The 25,076-nt window shown below is 34.3% G+C and overlaps 1 protein-coding gene and 1 non-coding gene across 3 annotated transcripts; one reads left to right on the top strand and one right to left on the bottom strand.

Moving 5' to 3' along the window:
• Window positions 1-14,965: 14,965 nt before the first annotated feature.
• Window positions 14,966-15,072, bottom strand: LOC125576862. Its single transcript, XR_007315285.1, has one exon. It is a non-coding gene; the product is annotated as a small nucleolar RNA R71 (small nucleolar RNA).
• Window positions 15,073-21,002: 5,930 nt separating this feature from the next.
• LOC106446198 (F-box/kelch-repeat protein At1g74510) lies at window positions 21,003-23,278 on the top strand. Of its 2 annotated transcripts, XM_013887896.3 has the most exons (3): window positions 21,007-21,234; window positions 21,340-21,387; window positions 21,796-23,278. In XM_013887896.3, exon 3 carries the CDS (start codon window positions 21,808-21,810, stop codon window positions 23,098-23,100), a length of 1,293 nt encoding a protein of 430 aa, XP_013743350.1. In that variant the 5' UTR covers window positions 21,007-21,234; window positions 21,340-21,387; window positions 21,796-21,807; the 3' UTR covers window positions 23,101-23,278. The 2 variants fall into 2 exon arrangements, with proteins under 2 accessions (XP_013743349.1, XP_013743350.1); XM_013887895.3 differs by lacking the exon at window positions 21,340-21,387 and having other exon boundaries at window positions 21,003-21,234.
• Window positions 23,279-25,076: the final 1,798 nt, after the last annotated feature.

The raw sequence follows: 25,076 nt of genomic DNA, 5'->3' as shown, positions 1-25,076 counted from the left end.
TTTAATATTTTTTTAAAATATAATAAAGTATCTTAAATATATAAAAAAAACTATTTTTGTAAAACAAGTAAAAAATCTAAAATATTTTACTTTTAGGAACAGAGGAAGTATTTAAGAAAATACGGAGATCCTATGAAATACTATAATTACTCACTAGTCACTAGCCATGGTTTTCTTTTGACGTATACGTAGACACAGGTGCAACTGTGAAGACTGTGGAAAGGGACAAAGTGTGAGTTGTTTGACTGGTCAAAGCGTTTACACACAAAGGCACGCACACGCCCATGTTCTTTGATTTACAACACACACGTTGCATTTCGGGAGGTGCGTACACTTACACCGACCGACGTGAACACTTAAAAAGTTTAAATTCATAATGATTTTTTTTTTTCTTTTTGGTTTAACCTGTACTAATCTCTAAATGGATGTTATGGTTCACGGATAAACTTTTTCACTCTAGATATTTGAAGAAAAACTAAAACATGGATGATCATAATTACGTAGCCACAAAGTGAAGTGTAAATTGTAATGGAATATCTTCGAATCAGGATTGCTTAGCATTCCAGAATCCGTCTATTAGACCACGATCTTGTAGTTAATTTATATGAGTTCATTATTAATTTATTCATGTATGCACTAATCTGTTGCACCACAAAAACTCGTATCAAATCTTTTTTTTTTAATCACGATTCATATCAAATCACCAAAACACAGAAAATCGTGTAATTTTGCTTTTGTTATCAACTCCATGTACCTGCAGTTTTCTCTCTGTATATTGATATTACGCTAGCGCAAAAAGTTTACGGACAAATTTTTTCTGCCAACTTTGTGTTTCTTACTCGCTTCATGTCTACACGGCTACATGTATATGCTATTAACTTGATACATTCCTCCTAGTTCCGAACCTGAAGAATACAGTTTCTCCTTTTTACCATTTACATTTTTTCAGTCCAACATAAGCGAAGAAATTAAGGAAATATGTTTTGAAAAGATAGAGTAGAAACAACAAGAATCTATGAAAACTCGAAGTGTGAGCTGTGGGGAGCAAAACAACAAATCTCAGATTTTAATACATTGGAGAAATATATGGCAATATACTTTTGATTCATTAGATGCAAATTCCTTGTATCTTGAAGCGAGCCTTAGGTAAAAGTCTTTTAGAATAATTGTAAAATTTATTTTTAAAAAAACTTAATTGATACTGCTTTATGTACAAACTGAACTCCGTTATTAGAATTTTTCTCAAATATGTGTATTTAAAAGTACATTCTTAAACCTTCACTAATATATATTATGAGTACCTTGCTGAATCTTAATTATATGGACACTTACCAATATATGCTTGAATATATGTAATATCTCTCTAAATTTTTAGGATGATATTCATGTATTTAATATCTAAATTTTAGAAAGATATTATAAATACATAAAATATCATCATAAAATTTTAGAAAGATTTTTTTATATTCAGTAATGTTTTTTAAATAGGCATTTAAATCAAATTTAAGAAGATGTCATACATATTTAGAATTTTTTTTTCTAAATATGCATAAAAGTTACATTCAATATATTTCTGAAAAAACAAAATCAATTTTATTATTTTAACTTTTAATATATTTTTTTATTATATATTAAATAATTAAGTAAAACATGTAATTAAATATACAATTGTATTTTTATCCACTAATGAAAGTTATTTTTGAAAATTTTTGTCCTTGAAAGCTATTCAGAGAACAAAAACTATTTAGGAAATTAGCCATTTTTCCCGCTTATATTTTAAGTTTAGATTTTTATTTGCGAATTGGTTTTTTGATCCGAACTTTTTTTTAACTCAAAAGTTCACGATAAAAGTTAGGGCTCTTAAAATCGTTAGGATCCTTAATATATTATTATATATATAATTCATTACACAATTAAAAGAATTTTATATTAACATAATAAATTTTTCATTGACTAACTTAATGATTATATCTATAAGAGTAACCAATTTTATTATGCATTTTATTTTTAGCTTTGTACATTTATCTAAAAATATACAGTAGAAACTCTATAAGTTAATACTTGATAAATTTATATATTTCTTCAGTCCCAAATTAGACTGATTTAAATATGACATAAATCAATAAGATAATAAAATAATAATTTTTTTGTTTATCATATGAAAATAATTTATAGAAAAATTCTCTAAAATAACTATTTTTAGATTTTTTACCAAAAGAGCTTTCAACGAAAAATGACCAAAAAAATTTCATTAATGGATAAATAGACAGTTATACTCCTATGGTTAACTAATATAAATTAAATGTTTTGATTTGAGGGGTTGGGTTTCGGGGGTGGGGTTTAGAATTAAAAATAAAATAATAAGTATTAAAATTTAAAAATAAAAGTTTTAAAATAGTCTCCAAAATAAAAGTTATTTTTCTCTTTGGAGGTTCTTTTGGTGTTTTTTTTTTAAAAGTTCATTTGAGAGTGTTCCCTGAATTTATATGTATATTACAATTTATATAAAAACTATCTTGTCATTTTTATATTCATAATAAAATTATCTTTATGTTTTCTTAATATTTTAATATATTTTTATGATATTTAGTAGAATTATATCTAAAACTATATTTAAATTCTATGAAACATATATTATATACACCATATCATATGATAAAAGCTATATGAAAGTCGCATTTCAAAATTTTAATAGTGCATATATAGTAAAATCAAATATATTTTATATTTTACAAAAGTATATTTTATAAATTTATAAAATACTATACTTCCAACATTATTAATTTATAGAATTTTTACTGTATCTCTATATTCAATATGTGTTCAATTTTATACATTTGGATATTTTAATATATACTAGTTTAATTGATAGTGAAATTATTACGAAATGGTTCAAATATCAAAATTAGGTGCATGTGACTCATTCAAATGTGTACTTATAAATCAAATTATGTTTGGTTCATTTTATCAATCTGATAAATGTGTGCATGTATACATATATATTATTTATTTATCTTTAAAATATTTTCGATAATTATTTGGCATTAAGAACAGGTTGATATTGATTATTTAGATATAGCAATTTAGGACATATTCCAATATTTACTCTGGATCTTATCTATTTTGGTATTTCTAAATTCAGATGGTTTCAGATTGAATCTTCGGATGTGGATATTTAATCTATCCCTAATACTTTCTAGAACTTCGAAAAATGATATTTTGATTGGCAAGTTCAATTCCATAAGATATCGTCCATTACCCTTTTCTATCAGTCATGTTAAAGTCTATATGTTGTTGGCCAATTGACTTTTGTTGGTGAACTTTCTAAAGGTTTTGATATATTTAATAAATATTTATATAATTTATTACATAATTAATAAAAATTATATTAATAATTTTAGATATATTTATTAGATTAGATAATTTATTATATATTTAACAACTATTTTTTGTATTAACAATTTTCAATTTATTTATTATATTAAATCATTATTATAAATTAATACTAACAAAATTAGTCTAGAAAACATAATTTTTAGGACATAAACAATAACTTATTATGCTAATTTTTGAATTAATGTAATAATATATATTTGTAAAAAAAATAGGGGTCAGAGGTGCTGCCCATAAATATATGAAAGAATTGCTGCTACACCACCACCTAATCCTCACTCAGGAGCTGACATGGTACTGTGGAAATCGATCATGACGAATTAAAGCCCGGTTACTCTTTCTTCACTTCATACTTGGAACTATTTCACAACAACGTAGGAAGCAATGCCACGGAGACCACTGGTCTGGTTCAGTCAAGCAGCGCCTAGACATTTCTTTATGGTATAGCTTGCTTTTCTTACTCGCTTATCAATTGGTGACAGAATGAGAACATGGGGCACAACTCAAGACTGCATGCTCTATGGAGAGATAAATGAAATTAGAGACCACTTGTTTTTTGTGTTCCCCTATTCTTTTACCATCTGAATGAACACAACATGAGGATTAATTGGAGAAGTCATCACGCCTGATTGGGATGACACGGTTGCTGCACTCATGATTCCAGCTCGGTCTCGTATTGACACAATTCTCATGAGGATGACCTTCCAGATTGTGTTATATGCTATCTAGAGAGAAATAAATTTAAGACACCATGGTGGAGCTTGGATTTCGGAAGATAAGCTCAGCTCAGCAGAAGCACTGGGAAGATGATCCGCAATCGTATCTCCTTACTGCACTACGCCGTGAATCACCCCCTTAGCAGGCATGCTGTGAAGATGGTTTGACGTTAACTTAGTATAAGTTTTTACATTGTTTCTTTCTTTTCTTCGTAAGTTATCTATTGCCCTCATATTTTTGTAAATGTGCAATCTTTTGATCAATAAATTTGGTATTAATAATAAACATATACGAAAAATGTCTACATATGCGGATAAACAATCTAGTATACTATTAAAACTTATGTAGTAAATTAATTTTAGTTCTATAATTTTTTCATAGTACTATTGTTTTCAAAATAAAATAAATTTTATGTGTATATTAGGAAAGATAATAAGATAATAAAAGATATTAGAGACATCTTCTTGATTATTCTATATCAAAACATCCAACAAATATGATATTTATTGTGTTAGGATTTGAACATGATAAGATAATTTTGAGTATCTAAAGATAAAATTTTGAGTAGGAGACTTTAATTAAATAGCAGACGAGTATATATAAATATATATACAAGGTCAACCAAAGCAATCAATCGCAAAATTTATTGACTACGAAAAGTTTAATATATTTAGAACTGACTACCTTAGAGAGATAAGATCTAATTGTACATTTTTATTTTATAAAAAGAGATTTGATTTCTGTTTATATTTAAAAATAAAACAAAGAGAGCTCAGATGAGTTAAATGGAGTCAGCGTGTCTCTAGCGGCACATGATCTTTAACTCACAGCGAAGATTAAGCTTAATTAACTTCACGAGCGTTCCATTCTTGTCACAATCTTTCTTTTTAGTTCAAAACTTAAAATCTTTTTTGTTTTTTTCGTTTTAATGCTTGTTTAGGTTCGTCTTGTTCCCTCGTTTTTTTTACGTTAGACAAGAAATTAATGCATGATATAGAATAGAGTATAATTTATGTTTTATAATAAACACATATACATATATATATATATATATTGATGAATCCATTAATTTTTATAGTATTTCGACACTATATTAATTAATACCTCTAAATTATTTATGGAAACTGACTCCAGAAAAAAAAAATATAAACTACAATTGGAATGTAATTTTTTTGAATAGAATTACGTGGAATTAGCCATTCATAAGAATTCCAAATAAAAACTACCAGTTACAAGGAAAGAGTAAACTTTTTTATTCTACCCACTTCTGTGAGATAAATAAAAAAAACTGTAAATTACGTTAAAATTCTTTCATGATGAAAAAAGTAGAGGAATTGAAGGAATGAGTGGAATGAGATAACTTAAATGTATGTTAAGACTTTTGTCAGAAATTTTGAATCTCATATTCTGAATACAAAGATGCTTAAATAGTAATATGATTTGATCTGCATTTAACTCTTAACTGAGCTCAAGTGTCCTGTCTCTGCTCTTTGACACCGACCAAAACAAGCTTAATCGTATAGTATTGTTACAAAAACGTGATCCAGCTATATATTATTAAACTAAACCATTTTTAAACATAACAATTATCATCTAACAGCATATTTTCTACTCTGTACTGTTTTCTTTTGCTTAATACTATTTGTCGATCAATAATAAAAACTGCAATGTACAAAACTGCAATGTGGCGAATAGTTTGAAGGTTGAAAGGGCAACCAGCAAACTCCTTGTTATACAAAAGAACTGGCAGACTCCATTTATAGGATGCGGTTAATTATAAGTTTATGACTTAGGATGAGTCCCAAAAGCCTATCAACTCTGAATTTGCACATGGAGTTAATCAACCAACAAAATCATTTTTTTCCAATGCGTTTACGACGAAGAAGGCAAAACAAAAATAAGACACTTTCATCTTTAATCATTATATAGAGAAGGAATTTCAGTATGATATCTTGTATTCTAGGAATTGTGTGTGCGCTTTATTAGTGGAGTTTGTGTTTCTGAATTAACCAATCGTAAATCATGTGTTGTAATATCATGACATACTTAACAAAAGCGTTAGTTCACAATCTAGCGGTACTAAATTTGATAAGATGTTTTTTTTTCTCTGTCAAGTCCGATAGAGCGGAGAGTTGAAACTGTTATTTGCTTATATATAGCTGCCTAAATAGTGATCTCTCTATGCTACTTCAGTATACAAGTATTGTGCTTTACAATAATTAATAACTAAAGTATATATAATTATATATATATATATATATATATAATATAAGATTAGTCGTGTTAATTCCGTAATAACTCTAAAACTAGGAAAAAACTCTAAGACTAGGTGTCTAGCATATAGCCATATAGTGATTCAGTTATTTGACATGTATATATATATGTGCTCTACCGAAACAAATCATTAGCATATATGTGAATAGAATGAAGAATCCTGTATTAGAAATGATTATGCTGATTTGTAAAACTTAAAAATGCAAAAAATTTGACCGAAAATAAAGTCTAGACTGCTTCCAAACGTAATTTATGTGTTTATATGAAAATATTTGATATTTTTTTTCACATTGTTGGAATAGGTGTTATCATTGCTGTGTAACATGTAAAACGCCAAATATTAAAATTATACTTTCTCTCGGGTAGTATTTGGAGTAAACGTTTAAAATTAACAAATGAATTTACCCAAAACCTGCCAGGCGAACGAGGTGAAAAACGCTACAAAACTGAATGCATGCACATTTTGTAAAAGAGAGTGTCGAAAAATATTCTAAATGTTCACGAAAATTAATTTATGTTTTTGAGCATTATGTATTCACGAACGTTATGGTACCATGCGTTGTAATTCATAACTTCCCCTAAATGCTACACTTCTTGACATTCTAATTGGTCACCATTCATAAATCATATTCCCTCTGTTTTTAAAATTAAAATTTTCTAGATTTATTTTTGTTCCAAAATGATAGATTTTTAAAAAAATTAAAGTACTTTTATTAGTTAATATTGATCAAAATTGCATATTTTTAAGAAATATTAATTGAAAATATTTGAATTGGTTGAATACTATTGGTTGATATTTATTAAAAAATATAATATAATAAAATAAATAATAAATTTATTTATAAAAAATTAATTATTTTTTTAATATGCGTGAATACTCTAGAAAATCATTACTTCATCAACAGAAAGAGTAATAAACAACCAAAATTAAGACAGTAGGTTACTGGTTTTAATGTGTTTGATCTAAACAATCAAATCTCGGTCGCTCTACATTATGTAGATTCGTTTTCTATGTTACAACTTGGTATTTAACCCCAAGTTGCCATCATTTTAATATTAATATGATCGATAACGTCCACCGTCGTCTAAGGTTCTTTTTTTTCACAATTTGCACATTTTTAGATTACATTAATCAATAATTAATCTCCTCGATTGTGTTCAAATGATTGTAACGAGACAAAAGAAAAAGCGTCCTAAAGCAAAGTAGTTGCACAGGGTTCCATGTACTCGTGGGGGTAAATATTTATTGTGACTTAATCTATAGTCTCGTTCAGTCGTTCGTTCTAGTTAAAGAAACAAGATTTTGTCGCAGATTGATCATATTTATTACAAAAGTAATGCGGTGTTTAGAAGATGGAGGTGTGGTCCTAGCTCAAGTAATCAGAAGTAAAATTAAGTGGTAGGTCAAATAACATAGCATAATAATCTTTCTTTGCTACATAAAAAAGCAGAAAAGATGCTATACCTTGCAGAATATTCTCAGTTAACAACATATAGGCTATTGCAACCTGCATCTCAAGACTTTAGATTTAAGTGGAAATAAATTAAAACGCTATTGCCTAGTGCTATTAGGGATGTCAATTCGGACTGGTCCGGTCCAAACCCGCTAAGCCCGTAATATTTAAGTCTAGTCTGACTTGATCCAAAATATTTTAGGCCTAGAATTCAAAGTCTAGCTCGGCTTTTATAGGGTTATAAGGCTTTTCGGATTTTTTTGGACTTTTTAATACATATGAATTTTCATAAAAATAGTTTAAAAAAATATAAAGTAAGTTTAAACTTTTCTTCTTTATCAAAAATGTTTTATTTTTTGTTTGCTTTAAAAACATATTATAAACATACAAAATTTAAATTAAAACTAATATATATAAGAGAATACAATTTCTAATAAACATGGCAAAATTTTCATTGTATTTTGAAATAAAAAAAACATGTTGTACATAAAAGAAGAAAGTATATTTGCAAAATTAAAAATATGACACTTGTAATGATCAAACAATAAAGTGTATTAACAACTTTTATATTTACTTTATTAGAATTTGGATAAAAAATATTAAAATAATATGTCAATGCTAATAATGGTTTTGATTATAAAAATGATAATATTTAAGCTAAAATATAAAGTTTTGGGTATTCGGACCGGTCCTATCCCAAACGGATTTAGGTCTAAAATATCCAAAATTTAAGTGAGCTTAGCCTGAAAATCTCATATTTTTTTGGGCTTATAAAACTAAGATCGAATCCAGTAGTTTTTAGTCATGTCTATGTCTATGTGCTAAGAAGAAGTCTTATGATTTGTTTTTCAGTTGATTTAAATATTGTCTTGAAAATTACAGCAAAACTGATGAGATAATAAACGGGCTAAAGTCTAAGAATAGATCCAGCCCGTTAAAAGAGCTAGCAGGATAGGGTCATAAATGGGCTGTAAGACCTAAGTTGGTTTCATATTCTGATCTCAAACTCCTGATTGGTTCAATCCAATCCAAAAGACCGAAACTCAAATCAATTATGAAGAACCAAACATTTTATATATAATTTATGCTTTGTTAATCTTTAAGTTTTGTGATAGGGATTCTCTTTGCACATTCAGTAATATGTATAAATAAAAAACAATCAGTAATATTTTCTGTTAGTGAGATGATTTCATGATAAAATTAACAAAATCTAGTATATATCTAATTATATAAAAAATTGTTCGAGTCTCTCCCGCAGTGTCCACGTGGAAAGTCTTTTGTTATAGACGCGACGCGTGTACACAACTTCGATCCGCGTCATTCCATTTAAACAGGTTTTGTCTTGGGCTTAACTTCGTGTATTGGACTTTATTTTGAAACCTTGCGTTATGTTTTCAGAAGAAGCTTACGCGAACCCTAATACTGATGCTCACAAAAAAAAAAACTCCTTCTTCCTCTATCTAATTCACTGTAATAACGAGCCCGATCCGTCCCTCAATACCCGTCTCATCCTACTCTCCTTTTGTCCAATCCAACCTCCCTTCGCTTCCGGCATCTTCCTCCTCCACCTCCCAGAAAGTGCCGCCCGTTCCAGCCCCTCTGTCGCTTCCGCCGGCAGGTAACTTCGGCATTTCGAAGGTTGAGAACCATCGGTGAGAGCGGGTTTGGGTCTCCGCCGAACACGTTGACAGAGCCGGTGTGGGATACGGTGAAGAGGGATATGTCGATGATCGTGAGTAATCTGAAGCTGGTGGTGTTTCCGAATCCGAATAGGGAGGATCTTGGGAAGGCGTTTAGGGATTGGGATCCGTGGGGACCGTTTTTCTTCATTGTGTTCTTGGGGCTTACGCTTTCTTGGTCTGCCTCCGTCAAGAAGGTAATCAAAATCTTAGCTTTAAAGTTAAAGGTGGTATCTTTGTTGATTTCGGAGTTTCTCTAGAATGATGCTTAGGCTAAGGCATCCCTAGACAGTGCACTGCTGTTAGTTTTTGATTTAACACAGAACTGATTCAGTGAGCAATAAACAACATAATGTGGTGCTCTCTTATACCTGTAATTTTCAGTTTCATGGCTCTCTACTGTCTTGCTTGAGCAGCAGTTGATGTCTATGATCCGATATGCGATTAACCATATTGTAAAGTTTACCATTAAATGTTGTAGTCACGAAAGCTATGTGTCCAAAACAATGGTTTTAGTCGGTCTTTCAGATATTCCTGCTTGAAAATGGTTTCTGTAGTGATATTTATGAACATACTGAGTAAGAAAATGTGTAATCAATAGGTTAGAAGAAGGCTGTTTTGTTCTTTTTCTTATGTCTGAATGCACTTTGATATATGCGTGATATATCTAAAAAGATATCTCTGTTCGCTTTTGGCAATGTCCAAATGTTATTAATTCTTATGGATATTAGCTACATCTTTGTTTTCATTTCCATTTAAAATCGTCCTTTCCTTGCATTTTTCATCTCGGACTTAGAGTCCCTAAAGTCATACAGCATTACTTATATATATCTTCATTGTCTACTGCATTTGTTCTTATTCTTTCTTCTGTGATTTTCAGTCCGAAGTATTTGTATTGACCTTTGCTACTTGCAGCTGGAGCAGTGATCCTCGCACTAAATGTATCTTCTCCAAGGCGGTCTATCTGCGGCCATAAAAAGTTAGCATTCTCTGACACAATCCTCTGAATTCGCTTATGGGAGATGCTTTTGAATTCAATTTTTTTTGTTGATTTTCACTCCTTTTGTTTATGTATTGCAGTCAGCCCTCATTCAAGCCACTGTGTACAAGCATCTTATCAACGCGGGTTCAATATATTCCATAAGCGGTTTTGATGTGACTCAGAGCAATCTGAACGACTCTCCTCTATCGATTTGATTCAACCGTCGAATTGCGTCTCCACCGCCGAAGTGTGTGTCATCAGATTCTTGGAGGCTCTCCCTCTGTCTGTGATCATCTCTCTACCAGCTATATGATTGTCCATTGTAATCTGTTTCTGTTTGAAGTTTGTCTTTGAACTTTGATTTTTTTATGCAGAAAAAAAATGGGGAGAGGTGGCACGAAAGATATGTTTGGATGATGTTGAGGTGATCCCATATGCTTGCTTTTGTTTTTAATTTGTTGGACAGTCATTGCTTCCCATTTCGTCATCCCTATACTTGATTTCTTTCGTTTCCCTTTTCAGGTCAAGCTTGGAGAGCTAGAAGCTGAACTTTTTGTAATCAAGGCTATTAATGACAATCTGTGGCGCCCTTACAATGAACTTGTGGAGTTTAGGTATCCTCGCAACTGTTCTTATACAGGTAAATCTGCATCTTGGTTTAGGTCTCAGATAAATCGTTTCTTGGAAGTTTCAGGGGTCATATAGAGAGTGGAAGAGAGACCCTGAGAACTACTTGAAGTATTCGGTTCAAGATATCGAGAGAATCGTTCTTGATTTCTTTGAAGAATATACACACGTCACACCCGCCAAACTTGAGGATACGATGAAGAAGAAGATTGGAGAGGTTACTTTCTCTCTTTTGTTTTGTTTTATTTTTATTTCTTGGTTCCCCAGCCATGTTGGTATGTTGTAGGATAGATCCATTCTTTGAATTTTTATTCACGAGTTGGTGTTTTTACGCACCGTACCTATTGTATAATCTCCCGTTTGTATCATCACATCTCAGGTAGGAAACAAAGATTCAGTAGTGCAGATCAATTGCATTGGAGACATGAGCCTTAAAAGTTTGCTGAAAGATGGGTTTGTGTTCGAACATGACTTCTTACAAGTTGTAGCTGCTGTCCACATAGGATGGATACTGCTCTTTGTCTTTATTTGTGGTATCAAGTCCCTCAACTTTAAAAAGAAGGAAAATAGAAACTTTGTACCATAGTCTTTGAAAATTGTCGTATATTTGTAATTTTTCTTTTATTATTATATATTGTTTCTATTTGCTTAAACAACAATAATAGCCGTTTATGTTCACAATATTATACTTTCGATAGGAAATAATATCTTCTCTTTCAAAACTATGTATTATGCATTATTGGTATTTATATGAAAGTTATACCTTTTCATACAACATGAGCACATCATCAATTTAGGTTTGACATTTGTATTAATCTATCTTTTTTTAACAAAATGTTTAAAAAGGTCAAATACTTCATAAATTATCTTTTATAATTGATTCATTTTCAATTAAATAAATTTATTGACATCAATATGTTAACATATAACATTTTCTTACAGAATTCAAGTAATAAAATGCAAAATAAATAAATTTCAAAAACAGATAGAAATTTCTTATAAGAACAAAAAATCTATGTTTCTGTACACTTCATGGAATTTAAATTTTATTTTCTGTTCATAAAACTCAAACATATTAAAATTAACAAAAAATGATATAAAACAACCAAAAAAATATTACAGATATAACTTAATAATACATAAATTATAAAAATAATTATAAAGTTATGCTGAAAATCCAACTACAATGCTAAACATATTTTACCGTTGCTCTTTTAAAGCTTTGATTGTTGAAGTTAGCTAAAAATGAGGGATACCCTAAATGTATTAAAAAGTGTAAAGCCAATTTTGTCTTTTGCTAAACAATTCTTATGTTTAGTTAGAAATAAAAAGTAATGTACCAAGAGTCAAAACTCAAGTCCTTAGAGCCAGAACCATGAAATCAAGAGAAAACACAGCAGTGAGACTCTTTGTTAACTGATGAGAACAAGATCATCATAGGTAGTGCGTTACTTTCCAAACTGGACCTTCCCGAAAACGGGTCCCCAAAAGGGATGAAAAAAAAATGCAATGGCAGCATTGTACGATCTATTTATCATGGAAACGCGATTACATCTAATATAGATGCTGCATTGGTTAAGATGCTTCAACGTTGATCAAGATTGAACAATAATATCAAACCGTACAAGTAACCTAGACACTAAAGCCAAGATAGTCGACACGAATATTCTACCGGCATATTGATAGGTATTCTCGAGATGGAGCAAGCTAGAAACTGAGAGAAGGTAGCTTCGATATTTCTTTCGGTGTGTCAGAGAGAAACTGAGACACTGGTCTCAGTAAGTACACACGGTGCGGTTGTGACATTGATGGATCCATCGAAGAACGTGACAGAGAGAGAAAAAAAGGAAAGCTAAATCTTCGTTAGAGCTTCTCCGCAAAACATCTCAATTGTTCAATTATGACATTAATATCTGATATATGGTGTTTTATACATCTTGTATATATGCTTTTAAATTGGTTTTCAAGTCTTTATCGAGTCTTCCTAGTCCTTTTGGAGTCATTACAGGTCTGGAGTTGCATTTTATGGGAGATGGATCAGCTGGAACAAAAGAGGCAGAAAACAATGCAATTTGGTGGTTTTCACGCAGAACAGTCTTGATGACTGTTCCGAGTGAGTGTTCCAGCGGCAGAGATTTTTTAGGAAACTACAATCATTACGGGATTTGCCCTAATTATCCATATTTTCTCTCCCAGCCGCCTGTGGCTTTGATATATCATATTTTTTGTTTCTCTTTATCATTCTACGCTATTCTAGACAGAAGAAAACCATTGGAGACTTTAGAATTTGAGGATTTGCTTATTGTAAAGGGAGAAGGCTCCATCTCTCTCACCATAGAGAAGATTATCCTGAACCCTATTCTTATTCTATTGAATTGCATGATGTTTTATTCAGTCTTTGTCTCTGTGATTTCTTTGTCCATGTCTGAGTAGTCGCTTGTTAGGTTTAGGGTGTTAAGGATCATGGATCAATGAGCTAGACACAAATAGGATTGTTATTCTTTGATATCTCTGTCTATTGTTATGCTTATTGCTTATGTTAAACTGGCCATTTAGCATCTGATCACAAGTTTAATCTATTCATCAAAAGTGTTTTAGGTTACTGGAAATAGCATAGATAGGCGATTTGTCCTTAGCCAACGAAAGCTGATGTTAAGGCGAATCGTGAACCAATTGAATCTGAACTTAATGCTTGTCATCATTCTCTGATCCAAACGACAGTTTAGGCATTAGGATTGCTTGATAAATTGGTAGACACCACGACAGTGGGTTTATCTATTCTTGTTGTTCAAGTTCTATATTGGCTCGTATTGTTTTCCTGAATAGTTGTGTAGCTCATGATCCTAAGTATCCCAATGAATCACCCTGAACCTAGCTCTTTTAATCATCTGAAAACCTTTTAACTAGTCTTTTATTTTCTGTTATAATACCTCAATCTTAAAACCCCCATATTGTTTTAGCTTAATATTGATCCTATAGAAATAAAGTGTAACAGTTGGTCTCCGTGGATTCGATCCTAAAGTGCTACATCGACATACCATTCGATTGTGGTAGTGTGCACATTAGGTTATTTGGTGTGCGTATACACGTAATATCAAATTGGCGCCGTTGCCGGGGACCATCTTTTTACCTTTATTTTTCGGTTATTTATTTAGTCTAAGACCTCTAACTTGCCTTATCCTTTTTGTTGCAGCTAATGTTCCAGGTGCATGACCAGTAGACATACTCGGAGAAACGCACAAGGAGAGTTAGTTACATTTACCAACCAGGAGCTAGCAAGGTTAGAAAGAACAAATCGTCAACAGCCAAGGCAAACTGACACCACTATGGGTGATCACGCCAATCAGGATGATCTCGCTGCGGCTATGGCACTCATGCAGCAGCAGATGCAACAAATGCAGCAGACCATCCAAGCTCAGCAGGATGCTGCTGAACAGGCTGCTCTCGCGCAGCAGTAACAACAAGCGCAGACTGTTCCAATCGGGCAGAGAAACCTTCCGCGTAACATCCCTACTACGCGCTCTGCCATTATTCCTCCACTCTGCACCAGGCAGGACTTCGAGATCAAGCCTGCTTTGATCGGTCTAGTACAGAGAAAGGTGTTCTCTGGTCTCTCTACAGAAATTCCAATGGAGCATATTGAGAGTTTCGAAAAAGTCTGCAGTTTCACTCGCGCGAATGGTGTTCCACCAGATTACATCAGGTGCATGCTATTCCCATTCTCTCTTGATGGAAAAGCTGCACGGTGGTTGAACTCTCTCCCTACCGGCTCTCTCACTTCATGGGAACAGGTCCGATCAGCGTTCCTCAGCCATTTCTACTCTAAGGCGAGAACAGCTGCATTGAGGAACAAGATCACCTCCTTCAAACAGCTCACTGATGAGCCTTTCTGCGACGCATGGGAGCGCTTCAATGACTATCGCAGAGAATGTCCTCACCATGGATTTGATGATGATTATATCCTGGACATTTTCTATGATGGAGTGGACTGGAAATACCAAGGTGCTCTAAACTCTGCGAGCAATGGAGACTTCATGACTCAAACCACTGCTGGAGCGTTTAAGCTGATTGAGAACATGGCTGCTAGCTCAGCTAATAAGAAAGAGGAGAGTGATTGCTCCAAGAAAGGAAACAGTTCTGACGCCCAGAAAATAGATGAGCTGACTGCCAAGGTTGATCAGCTACTGAAAAACAACCAAGGGCACGTTTTCAGCATGGAACAACCTACGGCCGGGCATATTCAGAACCAGAACCAGCGACAACCGCAGAGCAATCCGCATGCTGTTCCAGCTACCGGGAACAGTCAACCAGATGAGCTGAAGGGTCTGGGTATGATGATGCAACAGCTGTTGCAGGGTCAGCAGGTTCAGGCCAAGGCGTTGAATCAGGTAACCACGGAAATAGACACCAGGATGGGCAACATGTTCACTGAGCTGAATAACAAGTATGACAATCTTGCGATCCATATAAGAAAGATCGATGTTCAGCTTGCTCAAACAGTTGAGAGTGTCAAGAGGCAACAAGAGACGCTTCCTGGAAGAACTGATAAAAATCCTAGGACTGAGCACTGTAATGCAATAGAGCAGCCGTTTGCTGAGACTGCTTCAGGCGCAGAAGAGAGAGCAGAGCAGTCTGCTAGCTCTGGAGTGACTGCTCCTAGCGAACCTGCTGAGACTCCACCATCTCGAGTCTATGTTCCCAAGGTTCCCTATCCAATTCCACCTAGACATCTGATGGATCCCATTAGTGAAGAGCAGCTGATAGGTTTTAACAAGATGGTGAGAAGGCTTCCTAAAGAACTTGCATTCGAAGATGCTCTGCAGATTCGTCCATTGCTCCAGTTCTTTAAACACTGTAGAGAGACTCAAGAGGAGATCAAGGTCCTCTATATCAAAGCACTGTCTACACCAGCATTGAAGGTATTGCCTAAGGTTGATGATCCTGGAAAGTTTGTTTTCCCATGTTCCATCGCAGGAACAACCTTCAAGGATGCTCTTTGTGACTCTGGTTCTTGTGTGAATCTCGTCTCAAAGGCTATTGTAGACGATTTGGGTATTGCTGATGTTGAGCGTTCTCAGCTGACCCTGACCTTTGCAAACTCTTCCAGAGCAGTCCCATATGGAACCATCCGCAGCCTTCATGTTCAAGTAGGGGAATGCATTGTTCCTGCTGAGTTTCAAGTTGTTGAGATGAACAAGGATCATGAGATGCCTTTATATTTGGAAGGACATTCATGGCTACTGTTGGAGCAACCATCGATATGCCCAACAAGAGAGTCTGCTTCTCCAACATCAACAAGAAAGTTTTCTACAAGGCTGTACCCACCAGATCTTCCTCATCACACGCCTCTCGCATCTCAGTGTTTGATGTAGAAAAGCTGAAGGTTGTTCCAGAGAAGGAGCATGGTGATAAGGGTGAGAGCAGACCGTTCTCTAATGAAGATCCTAGCACTGATCCTACTAAATTCAGAGGGAATTCAAGGGTGAAACAGAAAGTCCAGAAGAAAAGGATCAAGGGAGATCCTACATTGACTTTGATACCTCTCAAGTGTGATGAGAACTCCATTGAGTATGAGGTAAAGTGCAAGGGTACCTCTAAACCGTTCTCTAAAGTCAGAGCTATTCTCACACATGAGCTGAAGGAGAAAGGGGAAGCTGCTGTGAAAGGGTTGTTGAGCAGGGTTTTGAAGCTGAACATGTCTGATTGTGGAGCTTGTTTTGGAACAGGCCCTCCTGCTCAACCCGACTGATCCCAGTCACCAAGTCAAGCTAGAGACTTAAACCAAGCGCTTGTGGGAGGCAACCCACTGGTAAGTGTAAATATAACTTGGTTTTGTTTTTGTTTACTTATTTTTCGTTTTAGTTTATTGAGTTTCAGGTCATAAATCAGAAAATCCGAGACCCTTGACTGGAGCAAGCAGTTGGCTGCTCTCATTCCAGAGCATCCTTTACCGGAGCAACCGCGTCTTGCTCTGTCAGGCTGCTCCGCGCCAGGTAAGTATCTCGAAAAAAAAAAAAAAAAAAAAATTATTCTTGTTTTCTCCTTCTCTCTGATTTATTTTCACACCAGGGACGTTGTGAAGTAAGTCTGGGGGAGGGTTTTCGTCGTTTACTAACTCGTTTCTTTCTTTTGTTTTTCTTTTGGGTCAATTTGAGTCAGTTTTTATTGAGTCAGTCAAAACTTTGTGGGAATTAGGACCTTATTCTGTGTTGATCACTGACCACCTCGTGCTTTAGTTATCTTATTCAGTGACCTTAGCAGTGGCGAAAGACACACATGTGGACCTGGAACACCCTGACATATCTCACTTGATTCTCCAGAAGTTCTCAGCCGATCAGGTTACACTGGGTAGACTTAACTCCACCTTACTTGAACCTAATCTTGACTGAAATTCTTCTTGTTATGGGCATTAGATCAGGGAAACGAGAACACACTCAGGACTTCTTATCCTTTTTATCCATCTTGCTGATCCTGAGTGGCTAGCTCATCTTTAGCTAGTTCCCACCCTGCACCTTAGCCTTTATTCCACCTTCATGCATTTGTTTTTCAGTGTCATATGTGCAGATATGTGCAAAAAGGTCGGAGAGGAAAGGATCAACGCAGCCTCCTACTCGTTACTGCTGCAGAAATTCAGTAAGAAAGGAGAACAAGCAGATTAAGGGAGCAACCGCTCCATAACCAATGAACTGCGCAAGAGCAGGGGTGGAGAACCAGAATGGTCGCGAAATCAGAACCACCAGTGGCACTCAGAACGATCATGTATTACCTCCTTCTTCGTCACATCACCATATCAGTCTTCAAAAAAAAAAAAAAAAAAAAAAAAAAAAAAAAAAAAAAACGAGATTAATGTGATGGAGAAGGGGAAGAAAGAAAAGAAACATGGAGCCACTGGAAAGGTCGAGCAAGAAGTTGGTACCAAGTATTGAAGAGTGTGTAGAGGAAAGTAGAAAGCAGAACAATCAGTTGCCTGTTTCGTCATCAGAACAGTCGCACCAGATAGAGCAAAAACGAGTAGAGGCTGTGGACATCAATGGATCTATCCTCTCTTGCCATTTTGTGTGATATCCTGCATCCTCTTCAATGAAATGGTAGCCCCTAAACACTCTTAACTCCACCATTAAATAGCCTGTTCCACACCTAGACCGTCTACCCTGAATGATGCCTGTGATGAGAAGCTCACGCTACTCTTAAATGAATGTAGGGAGTTCTGTCTCGATAGTGTTGCTTTTTCAGGTTTGAGATGAAGAGTATGGAGCCGATTTTTGAACAGCAGTCAGTGGGGTTCCGGTAAGGGTGTGTTGTCCTAGTTTTACTGCTTGTATGGTTCAGAGATTCGTGGTTAAAGTATGGTTGCTGAGAATAGGAGAGTTCCCACACTTTCAAACATTTCTCCCTGTTCTTGATACTTGACATTGTTTGAGGACAAACAAGGATCTAAGTCTGGGGGAATTGATATATGGTGTTTTATACATCTTGTATATATGCTTTTAAATTGGTTTTCAAGTCTTTATCGAGTCTTCCTAGTCCTTTTGGAGTCATTACAGGTCTGGAGTTGCATTGGATGGGAGATGGATCAGCTGGAACAAAAGAGGCAGAAAACAATGCAATTTGGTGGTTTTCACGCAGAACAGTCTTGATGACTGTTCCGAGTGAGTGTTCCAGCGGCAGAGATTTTTTAGGAAACTACAATCATTACGGGATTTGCCCTAATTATCCATATTTTCTCTCCCAGCCGCCTGTGGCTTTGATATATCATATTTTCTGTTTCTCTTTATCATTCTACGCTATTCTAGACAGAAGAAAACCATTGGAGACTTTAGAATTTGAGGATTTGCTTATTGTAAAGGGAGAAGGCTCCATCTCTCTCACCATAGAGAAGATTATCCTGAACCCTATTCTTATTCTATTGAATTGCATGATGTTTTATTCAGTCTTTGTCTCTGTGATTTCTTTGTCCATGTCTGAGTAGTCGCTTGTTAGGTTTAGGGTGTTAAGGATCATGGATCAATGAGCTAGACACAAATAGGATTGTTATTCTTTGATATCTCTGTCTATTGTTATGCTTATTGCTTATGTTAAACTGGCCATTTAGCATCTGATCACAAGTTTAATCTATTCATCAAAAGTGTTTTAGGTTACTGGAAATAGCATAGATAGGCGATTTGTCCTTAGCCAACGAAAGCTGATGTTAAGGCGAATCGTGAACCAATTGAATCTGAACTTAATGCTTGTCATCATTCTCTGATCCAAACGACAGTTTAGGCATTAGGATTGCTTGATAAATTGGTAGACACCACGACAGTGGGTTTATCTATTCTTGTTGTTCAAGTTCTATATTGGCTCGTATTGTTTTCCTGAATAGTTGTGTAGCTCATGATCCTAAGTATCCCAATGAATCACCCTGAACCTAGCTCTTTTAATCATCTGAAAACCTTTTAACTAGTCTTTTATTTTCTGTTATAATACCTCAATCTTAAAACCCCCATATTGTTTTAGCTTAATATTGATCCTATAGAAATAAAGTGTAACAGTTGGTCTCCGTGGATTCGATCCTAAAGTGCTACATCGACATACCATTCGATTGTGGTAGTGTGCACATTAGGTTATTTGGTGTGCGTATACACGTAATATCAATATCTTTTCCTTCGATTTCATCTTTGCATACTATTTTCATTTGTGGAATCGAATCTGGAGTTGGTTAGCCAAGAGCGTTTTCCAGAATTGCGCTCTTTGGCTTGATGCGTAATTATTTTGATATCTTTCTTACGGAAATGGGAAGACTTATTACATAATGCATACTTGGATTTAGTGGCTGATCAAGTGTTCTTAATGCTTTTGTTTAAGATATATAATCTAATTGCCAGACATAAAGAACATAGCAAAATTTTGAATCTTCTATTTTTGAATATTATAAAAAAAAAACATAGAGAACATAACCAATCTTCTCATATAAGAGTTTTGGGATCAGTATCTAAATCTAATTGGTCAAACATACCACCACGGTAAGCAAAACTCTCAACATCCAATTTTTTCCTCTATAACTTTCGGGATCTCCCATCAAAATCACTTAAAATGGTGCAAATATTCAAGATATAAAGTTGTAAGCTAAGAGAACTGGTGAATATAGACACTTTCTACAATTTTAATTTAAGAAGATATGCTAAAAAAGTTCATATGAACCCCACTCAACAAGTTCTTATATTTAATCAAATAGTACTAAAATTATTCGTCTACACAAGAAATATACACACATCGTATTTTCTCAATAAATAATATTTCCTCACATACATTATAGAATTCCTAATGGTAACTAAATATGTGACTCTCAAAAGTGTTGCGACTGTTCTAATAACAACTTCTTCATTTTAAACAAATCGCAACATCATCAAATGACTAAATACAAAATCACGACACCATTCGAAAACTATTACAAATAGAATTATGTTATATCATAACTCTAAGTACTATTTTTGGGTTAAAGCACTAAGTGCTAACTTAAATTAGTTTTTAAACAAAAAAATAAACACTATTCAAAATAATAAAATAGTTTTTATTATAACTTCCCGCCCGTAGGGCGGGCCGACCCTAGTATATATATATATATTTGTTTTGTCCAAATGTTATTGTTAGAGATTCATAAGTGGTAGGAAGAGAAGAAGAAACAAAACTGAACAATCAAAATAGGATTAGGACAAAATCCAAAACAAAACATTGACGTGAAAAAGCAAAAAAGGAAGAGCTTTAGTTGTCCGAAGCAGAAACACGTGTAACAATCCGCCGTTAACGTCCACTACCAACGGCGTCGTCAAACTTTTATCGTAAATACCGAAACTACCCTTCTCCACACTACTCCTTGTCACCTTGGTATAAAAAAGTAGTAAAGAATATAAATTCATCAGCTTTATTCTTGATTTAATATTGTAGAAATCACCCCACTGGTTCATTCGTGCATCTTTTTATAACCCCCAAAATTATATATAATAAAATAAAATAAAAATGTAAATCACAGCTCAAATAAGCTACCAATTCAGCTAAAATGTGGCCGTGAATACAAAGATGATGAATGACTATCATCCCTAGCCACTCAGAAGCTGCTGCATCCACACAAGTTTGTTTTTTTTTTATTCTTTATTTCTTTCTTCTTATTTTATGTGTCTGCTCGATTTGTTGAAACCCATCGGATCTAAAGTGGGGTTTTGTCTGAATATTTCAGATCTTCAATCGACTTTGATTGCAAGACGAGTCGGAGGGTTATTCTTAGGTGAGCTTTGATTTTTGTGGATGACCCTTTGTAAAAGTTCAGATCTTTTTTAGATTTAGTAAATGGGTTTTCGAATTTGAGATCCGATGAAATGATTGTTCTTTGATTCTATTGGTGAATTGCTTTTGATCTGATCGTATTGCTTGATTTAGATCTTGTATTGTGGATTGTTAATGATTGCTTCTTTTTTTTTTCTGATGATGTCAGAGCTAATCTTTCACTGGTCAAGAACTGTACTTTTTCATCTTACTGGTCTCACTCAAACGTTACTATCATCTCTACAGTTAAATGAATTTTCATTGGATAATTGATTTAAAAAAAAAAACAAGATTCTGTTATAGAGTGTCTTTCTCTTCTCTTCTGTTTCTTGGATGATTAGATTGATGGTTCTTTGATTGTTTTTTTTAGCGTTGTCTCATCATGTTGGAGGCTCCGAGTTATCTGGTGTCAAGGGACTTGCCCTCTTCATGTGAGGAAGAGAGCAAATGGATATACAACGCTCACTGCGTGCTTCAGCTCTCCTTGAAGAAGCGTTTGTTGGATGATACAGAAGGAAGTTACAGGAGCAAAATGCTACGTGTTGATGAAACCTATCAGAGGTCTAACCAAAGTCAGCAAGGTGGTGGTGATCAACAGATTCCACCAGTAACTACGCTCGACCAAAACGCTCTTCTCAACTGCTTAGCTCACTGCTCCTTATCTGACTTCCGCTCCATCGCCTCAACGAACAGAACCTTCCGCTCGCTCATCAAGAACAGCGAGCTCTACAGGCTGAGACGAGCAAAGGGTATTGTTGAGCATTGGATATACTTCTCCTGCGTGCTCTTGGAATGGGAAGCTTATGATCCAAACGGAGACCGATGGCTGCGTGTGCCCAAAATGGCAGTCAACGAATGTTTCAAGAGCTCAGACAAAGAATCTCTCGCTGTCGGCACAGAGCTTCTTGTCTTCGGTAAAGAGATCTTGTCCCATGTGATTTACAAGTACAGCATCCTGACCAATACGTGGACGTCAGGTATGCAAATGAATGCTCCCAGGTGCTTGTTTGGATCAGCTAGTCTAGGTGAGATCGCTGTTGTGGCTGGAGGATGCGGCCCTCGTGGGCAGATACTGAACTCTGCTGAGGTTTATAACTCGGAGACCGGGGAATGGACAGTGATTCCAAGCATGAACAAGGCGAGGAAGATGTGTTCGAGTGTGTTCATGGATGGGAACTTTTATGTTCTTGGAGGTATAGGAGAGGGGAACACAAAGATGCTTATGTGTGGTGAGGTCTATGATCTGAAGAAGAGGACATGGACAGTGATACCTAACATGTTACAGGGAAGCAACGGAGGAGGTGGAGGAGGTGGAGGAGGAGATTCCTCTGCAGCGGCGGTGTCAGGGGCGCCTCCGCTTCTAGCTGTTGTGAAAGACGAGCTTTATGCTGCCAACTATGCTCAGCAAGAGGTGAGGAAGTATGACAAAAGGTGTAACGTGTGGAATAGAGTTGGGAGCTTGCCTGAGAGGGCTTCTTCGATGAACGGTTGGGGAATGGCGTTTAGGGCCTGTGGAGATCAGTTGGTGGTGGTTGGAGGGCCTAGGGCACTTGGTGGAGGGTTCATAGAGATCAATGCTTGTGTCCCAAGGGAAGGTGAGGCACTGCATTGGAGAGTTCTTGCTTCAAAGCCATCAGAAAGCTTTGTGTATAATTGTGCGGTTATGGGATGTTGATGAAAACTTGAGAGCCCATTTCAAAAGTTGTTGACTTCTTTATTTAGGGGTTCTTACATGTTATTTTAAACACTTCTGTTTTGTTTTTCTTCATTGTCTTTGTGGGGTTATGGTTGTTAAGGCATAATCTTGAACTGAACAAGTTTTCAATAAAATTTGAAGAAGATTTAAGAAGAAACTTCATGTTGTCTTTATCTCTCAACATTGTAATTTGGTTCCATTATTAGCACTCCATGTGGTGAGATGTTTAGGTTAACTAGTTTTACTATTATAAAAAAAAATTTAATTTGACAATACACAAAAATAAGAAGTTTTCCATCTCTTATCTTTAGATTTCTCTAAATATGTTTAATATAATGTTAAATAAGCAAATAGGTATACAAAGATATTATACTAGTAGACAAATAACTTGGCCTTTTATAGAACATGAAGCCATACTAATTCAAATATTTATTTTAAAAGACGAAGATCATATCATTTTTTAGGAGTTAAACACGATAGAAATCCCGTTTTGGGTGAAAGAAGAATCTTATCCATCTTTCTCTTCATTTCTTCCTCATTTAGTCCTTCTCCTTGCACGATAAGTATGCTGTTTTCTAATTCTACAGATTTAACTCCTAATTAACAAAATGAGAAATTCATTAGGATACATTAATGTTTCAATATTTTGGCTTAAACTTAACCATTAAATTATGTTAGTGTACCTTTGTAATCAAAGATATAATCTAGAGCTTTCTTCCTGGCTTTTTCACAATCAGAATTAAACTGGAATCTCACTTCTTCCTGCAAGTAATGAAATTACAATTAAAACTTTGAAGAACTTTTTATATATAACCAATTCTGGTTCTGAATGTGTAAACTATATGTATATGATTTTTATACTACCCTCCTCACAAATTAACTAACCATTTTTGAGAGCTTTGAAAGTTTGAAATTTTAATAGAAATGATAAAGAACAATGTGTATTTATCTTAATTGGCAGCCTGTTTATACCATCTATTTATATAGCATTATTAAACTGAACAATTTTGATATATTTATGTAGTATTGCATGAATGTGATACATGCTAATACATTAATTTAGCTTCTGTTATTACTAGATCCCCAAAACTTATGTAGTCCTGCATGAATGTGGCACATGCTAATACATTAATGTAGGATCTGAAACATAACAGCTTTAGTTATTACTGCCACGAATATCTAGTACAAAGATAAACAACCTTCCACCTAACTATCTACTTCATAATTCATATACAACCTTTGATAAAGCTTACAAAAAAAATCTAAAAGGAAATGAACAATAGTATACAATACATAACAATGGTACAAGATCCCAAAATCAAGCATTTGTCTTTGCATCACATATTCACGTTAACATGTTCTACATTTAAAGTTTCAAGAAACGTATAAGATTAGACGCTTGCTTTTAATCAACAAGAAAACATGTTATAGTGTTCCTTAAGCATGGGATAAATAATGGTGATTTAAGTACCTATTTGATCTCTAAACATCAAATGGCTACTTAACCATTTTAATTATGAAACAACTTTTATCCTTAACTTCACATTTTTATTCTCAGTTCTTATTATAAAGTCATCATAATGATGAAATACTCTTTTATGTTTCATAAAGAAAAATATTTTCACCATATTTTTGTTACAAAGGAATATCACTTATTATTCAAATGCAATTTGTACCTATTTTAAGATTAAAATTAGTTGTATAATGCTGTGATCTTATAAATGAGTGTATTTATCTCAAAGACTACTAGTTAAATATATGTAATTATTAATCATTTTTTTAATTTGTGTGAAAATGTCAAAATGATACTCCTCATAAAACCAAGGGCATAATTTTCTAGATAAATATTTATGTAATGTAATCAAACAAGGTAGATATGTGACAAGGCATCTGCCATCTAGCATGCTGGGTTTCACTAGTCTTGTTGATGTGTTGTATCATTCGGATTTAAACTC

The sequence above is a fragment of the Brassica napus genome, chromosome A7 (genome assembly GCF_020379485.1).
Source record: "Brassica napus cultivar Da-Ae chromosome A7, Da-Ae, whole genome shotgun sequence".
In the NCBI taxonomy this organism is placed as follows: domain Eukaryota; kingdom Viridiplantae; phylum Streptophyta; class Magnoliopsida; order Brassicales; family Brassicaceae; genus Brassica; species Brassica napus.
The sequence above is the reverse complement of the archived record's forward strand: the minus strand, read 5'-3'. Positions and strand labels throughout refer to the sequence as shown.

Excerpts from the sequence above, each read along its gene's own strand:
- LOC106446198 (XM_013887895.3), top strand. The coding sequence starts at position 21,190 with ATGACTATCATCCCTAGCCACTCAGAAGCTGCTGCATCCACACAA. Across the intron at positions 21,235-21,795 it reads AAGCTGCTGCATCCACACAA|CGTTGTCTCATCATGTTGGA; the intron begins GTTTGTTTTTTT and ends TGTTTTTTTTAG.